Source organism: Antechinus flavipes, chromosome 1, assembly GCF_016432865.1.
Source record: "Antechinus flavipes isolate AdamAnt ecotype Samford, QLD, Australia chromosome 1, AdamAnt_v2, whole genome shotgun sequence".
NCBI classification, from domain to species: domain Eukaryota; kingdom Metazoa; phylum Chordata; class Mammalia; order Dasyuromorphia; family Dasyuridae; genus Antechinus; species Antechinus flavipes.
In genome coordinates, this window is record NC_067398.1 from 528,134,849 (window position 1) to 528,140,848 (window position 6,000).

The 6,000-nt window shown below is 40.9% G+C and overlaps 1 protein-coding gene across 4 annotated transcripts in view; it reads right to left on the minus strand.

The window, feature by feature from the left end:
* The window catches only part of NETO1 (neuropilin and tolloid like 1), a 323,874-nt gene extending 318,239 nt beyond the window's left edge, over nucleotides 1-5,635 (minus strand). For 3 of the 4 annotated variants that reach the window (XM_051970541.1, XM_051970540.1, XM_051970538.1), the window contains exons 1-3: nucleotides 3,066-5,629; nucleotides 633-686; nucleotides 271-408 (exon numbers count right to left, since the gene is read on the minus strand). In XM_051970541.1, the coding sequence (XP_051826501.1) occupies nucleotides 271-408; nucleotides 633-686; nucleotides 3,066-3,093 (220 nt within the window). In that variant the 5' untranslated portion in view covers nucleotides 3,094-5,629. Of the gene's footprint in view, nucleotides 1-270; nucleotides 409-632; nucleotides 687-3,065 lie in introns of all 4 variants that reach the window. The other variant, XM_051970542.1, reaches the window with a different exon arrangement.
* Between the last annotated feature and the right edge of the window lie 365 nt (nucleotides 5,636-6,000).

Below are 6,000 nucleotides of genomic sequence, written 5' to 3' on the forward strand. Positions count from 1 at the left end.
ATACAAGATGAATGAGGCATTTGATTTTATTATCATTAGAATCCCTTCTACCTTTAAATCTATGATTATCAAGTTTAAGGCACATTCTTCCAGTTTCATGAGCTACCTAGTATTAATTCCATCTAATGCACCCAATTTAATTACACTCAAGTGAGCATAAACTCAATGAAATTCTTTTTAAGAATTGCAAAATAAATTGTTAAGGAAGTATTATTTAAAAAGAAATTTGGGCTTAAAGTTATTTTGTCATATTTTCCCCTTGTTTTTTACCTTCTATGATATAGATGCACTCTCTGTCCGGAGGATACTTGCTGGGATAATTGGGAGAAGTGAAGATACCTCCATTGGCATGCTTTGTCCAATTTCCACACTGCACTGATTTCTGTGCTTCTGAAGTGGTTTGCTTTTCTGCAAAACAGAGCCATCATTCAATGTTTGGGGAAGAAAAAAATAGACCTGATCACCTTTGTTTTAGCTCTTATTTTGTAAATTGAGCTGTGAGCTTTCTTTAAAGAAAGGCAATCAGTTGTGTATATGGTCAGATTCTTGTAACATCATTGTTTAGAGTATAAATAGAATTTGGGAAAGTGTCAGGGATTTGCAATACTTTTTATCCTATTTAATAAACTTACCTATTCCTTTTTTGGTAGCCCCAGAGGAATGCAGAATGATTAGACTTGCTACCACTGAAACAAATAAACAGAAATAATCAGGGAAAGACAAAATTAGTGTTTATACTAACATATTATGACCTATATAAATATAATAACTCAAAAGATAAAATACCATAATCATTCATTTTTGTTGCTATTTTGAAAAAATGCCTACATGGGATTTAGATAACCTCATTAAGAAAATTGAGAAAAGTTTGGACTTTCATTTTTGAAGTTAGTATAAGTTGACTTTGAGTAACAATCAGCAATCTAAAGTTATTGAATACTAGCAGTAAACATGTTATCCCAACAACTTTAATTTAAATAATTTAATTACAAAAAGATATTTTTAATTTCTAAACTACTATGATTATACTGGCACCTAAAAGGGAAAAAGGAGGAAGAAAAGAAGCATATATTCTTGGTGCTAAAATACAATGGGGAGATACAAAAACAATAACAACTTGTAATTCACAAGAGAAATCCCTAGGATCAAATTCTTAGGGGAAAAAGAGTTAAAGGGGAAAAGGGGAGGGAGAGAAACAAGGGAGATGAAAGAGATTAATTTGGTTGGAAGATATTTAAGCCAGCATTATTTTTTAAAAATCAACATATAAAACCACTGAGATCCCCACAATTTAAGATGATATAATATTAATCCCTTGAGACTTTAATGATAAACATTTACATTCTGTTCTGTATTGCAGCCAAATTTTGAATAGGTTTTTTTTTTTTTTTTAAGAAAAAATCTATTATAAGTTCATTTTTCTGAGGATCAATTTTTTACATTTAGAAGAGAAAATTACTCTCTCTGTTTTAAAAAAGAAAATCATTTAAAACCATCTTTATTCTTTATTTTTTTGCTTGTTTCCATGACTTTCATTCTTTTGGTATGATCTGGAAGTAGGAAAGTATATAAAAACGGTTGCATATTTCATTTTCTTCTTCCTTCCTTTCACATTATCTTTATGTTTGTGTTTATGTGTGAAATCAGTAGAACAAAAAACTTATGTACATGAATATGTATTTGTATTTGTGTGTGAGAATATATATATATGTATATATATATATATACATGTATATATATATATATATACATATATATTATACACATATAAAGATGTTTTAAGGTGATTTGGGGTGGCATCATAATGTACTTTGAAAACATTTCCCTGAAGCTTGCCACATGAGCTTTTACCTTGAAAATAGGAACTTAAATAAAAGGTCAAGGAACATGGACTTCACTTTGGGTTCTAGAGTTGATATATGAACTGTGTTGTTATGAACTGTTGTTTTGCATAGCTTTAATCTGAACAGAGATTTCCTTTAAAAAAAAAAAAAAAAGGTTGTGGTCAGGCCATCTGTTCTTAGAATGGATTAGGCCCTTTTAGTATTTTCTAAGAGAAAAAATCAGTACTTTTACCATATCTTGAGATAAACCTGAATGCATGTGTTTGCACTTACATAAATGTTTCTATAAACAAACACACACAAAGGCAACAACCTTTTCAAGTTGACAGCTTCTTTTTGCCAAAGATTCTTTACTATGGTTCCCATTTGTACATTATTGAATATATGCTATCATCAACGTTGGAGCAGATCTTTTAAGTGCGCTACTCAGAAAGAGTATAAGAAACCTTCGTTTATTTTGACAGATATTCTCTGTATATTCAGGTTGACAGAGAATGAGGATATGCCACCAACACTACCTTCTTTTATGCTTTAGGATGTTGTTTTCTCTTAGCTAGACCCCCCCACCCCCACCCCAGGCAAACAGTTCTTACACTTACATTTAAAGACAGCATTAGATATTTTCTGACTAAAAAGCAAGTGAATTCAGACTAGTTGAGTTTAGTACTATATCCTCAACCCAAGAGAGTGTTTTTAGTGTACATGAAAGTAGCTATCATAGAAAAAATAAAAATCACTGGTTGAGGAGAATACTCTGACATGATGGAAAAGGGGGGATTTCTTCTAATCCTAACCTTTTCCCATCATCCCATCATTCCCATCACCCCCACTTCCCAAAAACGTGTTTTCTAATCAAGCACAATCCTAAAGCTACGGACTATTCATGAACTCAAAGGTTTCTGCAATCTTTTCCCCCCTTTCCTAACCTTAACCTCCCTACCAAAATAAGTAAATAAATAAATAAATAGTATTATTTCATTTCAGCACCAGACGAAAATACTAACTAATCACCATCCGCCCCCACCTTCCCCGCTAGCCCCTCTTCAATTATACTGCAATACAGAAAGTTTACATCTGCCCCAGAGACTCCAGTGCTACTGCGGGGTCCGGTTGAAGGGAGGTTGCGCTGCATCCACCTGCGCTTTCCAAAGGGAGGGAGGAGAAAAGGGACGGAAGGAAATCTGGAGGGGGGTAACTAAGCTCCGGGAGAAAGGTACTCACTGTGAAACAAACTGCGTCCATAGATCATGTCTGTTCCTTACGCCAGGGACTCCGATCTCCACTAATTCCATTTAGATTCGGGAGGACTTCCAGCGGTGGGGGAGAGGATGGAGTCAGGAGGGGGGCGGGGTGGGGGTTGGGGGAGAATCTGAACCCACACAGCAGCTACAAGCGAATCAACCCTTCCTTCTGCTAGCGCTCGCTTGCTCTAGCTCTCACCGCCTCGAAATCATCATCCCCACCATGACAATCACATCACACCCGGGCAATGATTACCACCATCATCATCACCAACATCACCACAGTCTTCTTTTGCATCATAGCGGCTGCAGCTCTCAGAATGACACCGCGGGGCTTTCTAATGAGTTTGCTGCCGGCTTAAGATCAGAATCCGGCAGGCGGACTAAAGGAAGGGGGGCAAAGAAGCGCGAAGGATAAGGGAAGGGAGTGGAGAGGGGGGAGCTGGTCAAGACTGACGGGCAGCGACGGAGAGGACGTTTAGTCGCTCTCACCCACGACTCGGCAGCGGTTGTAACTCCTTTAGTCCCCAGTTTCATACAAAACCAAGAGCAGACAGCAGCTTTTCCAAGAGGACGCCCAGCAGCAGCCGGTTTTGCTCCAGACCTTTGGGATCTTAGGTAGAGGCATTGAAGATGGGATGAAGGGGTCCTTCATCTGTTCACGAAGATCCCCGCCACCTTTGCTATCTTCAGAAAGAGGAATGGGTGGGTGGGTGAGAGGGAGTGGGAGGAGGATATGTAGGGTGGTGGAGGGGCACAGGAGTGACAGAAACAGGGAGGAGAAGGAATGAGCAAAGGGGAGAAAAGAGTGGAGAAGATGGAAAGAGTTACCAAGTAGGAGCTTTAGTTATATGTTTAGGGAAAGAGATCCTCAAGAAAATATGATGCCTTTGAAATAGATCAAATCCTTGTTGCAAAGCGCTCCCCTCTGCTGTTGCATAGTAGAATTGGAGTAACTGGTAGCAAGGACATTACACTCGGTCTGATCTTGGGAGGGATGGGGGTGGAGAGGGGGCGGTGGGAGGAGACGAACCGCTGAAGCTGTGCAGGGAGCTCTCACTTCGCCATCAGCCTCCCTTCCCTCCCCAAATTACCCTGGGGCGGGGTGAAAAGAAGAGAACGATGAAAGAGAAGAAAACCCAGATTCTTTCTTCGTGCCCACAAACTGAAGTAAAATGCGTTAGGGGAAATGATAAGCAATTAGAGTCTTCTCTCTTTCTCTCTCTTTCTCTGTCTCTTTCAGAAAATCGGAATCACTATATCCCAGCCCCTCCTTTTAAATTTTATTTATTAAAAGGAAATGGGAACTCTCTCCTAAGGTCGAGAACTAAGAGAGACGCGCTGAGACGAAAAGGCAGCAATAAAAGTTTAGGATAGTTAATCATAGGGCTAGTGTGAAGGTCTCATCTTCCAATCAGCTCCCACAGATACGATGGCATCTCTATCTTCTCCTTTTGAAAGATAGGATCTCCTATCATAGACGGAGATTCATTACTTTCTCTAGCAGGTACATCTTCTGGTATTACTTACCCAGATCCCTACACACCCATCCCCATCCACCCCGCTCTATGCCAAGGGAACCAAGTTGGGAATCTTGCACTGTAAGGAGCTAGACACGGAAAGCCTTAGCTTTAAAAAGAAAGAAGTGAAACAAAGAAAGGAGAATAATTCAGAAACGCAGAGAAGACAAGCCAGAAAAAAAAGGGGGGGTGTGTGGGGGCGTGAGGGAAAAGGAGTCACTGAAAGGAAATTGCAGCGATACCCCCACCCTACTCCCTTCTAGACTCTACGACTGTTGATACAGGTTCGGTTCTGCGAGGTATAGTAAAAGCCCCATGATTGTGTTCCCGGGAGCCTAGAAAAAAATGGCTAAGGAGGCTGAGCCCTGACCCCGGTTCGGTATACTCCCATCCCTCCAATCCTTCGATCCCCGGGGCTCCTTCCCTGCTGCTCACGTTCAAGCCTGGTCCGCTGCAGCCTCCCTTCACAGACCAGGAAACACATCTGCTGAGAGGGAAATATAGACTGACGAAGAGAGGTAGAAAAGAGAAAAGGGGAGGAAGGAGGAATAAGAGAAAGAGGGATGGGTAAGGAATGCTGAAAGAAGGGTTGGAAATTTTCTAAAAGGAGCTCCTGATGTGCCTCTATAGCTCTCCTTTGCTCAGCACCTGCTGCTGCGACTGCGGCTTCTGCTATGGCTGCAGACCCAGTAGCCGCTCAGAGACACGTGTGTGCATGTATGTCTTTATTGAGTGTCCTTTATAGGACCATTTTAGAGAGGAAACAGTATGTGGGACAAGACAGATATCGTCCCAAGGATAAGAGGAAAAAGAGAAGACAGGGAAGAGGGAGTAGAAGGAGAGAGGAGAGAAGGGAAAGAAGGAGACGGAGGATGAGGGGGAGGAAGAGGAAGAGAAGCGAAAGCAGCCGGAGAGAATCACGCTTTCTTAGCTTGGAATTTCTGAGTCTATAGCTTTATGCTCATACCCACATCTACCCCACCCCCGACACAACTTAGTCATCTTATGTTCCGGAGCCAAATGCAATAATCTATCTGCAGAGAAAGACTAATAAATGTAAGCAAAGACATGTATAGTGTGGGGTGGTGTAGGGTGGTGTGTGTGTGTGTGTGTGTGTGTGTGTGTGTGTGTGTGTGTATGTGCGCGTGTGTGTGCATGTGTGAATACGCGCGCGTGTGCGATACCATGCGAGCGCTGGTGTATGGCCTATTGAACCACTCCACCAGAGGGGAAACTATGCGGACCTCCGAGAATGAAGTGAATGAGAGGGTACTCTGTGAGAAAGGTGTATTGTTGAAAGGTTTATTATATATGAAAGGATGCTGAAGGACTAACTGCTCTAAAGTAATAGGCTTCGATGTATAAGATAAAATGAGAGTGCAGGATGAAACAAGA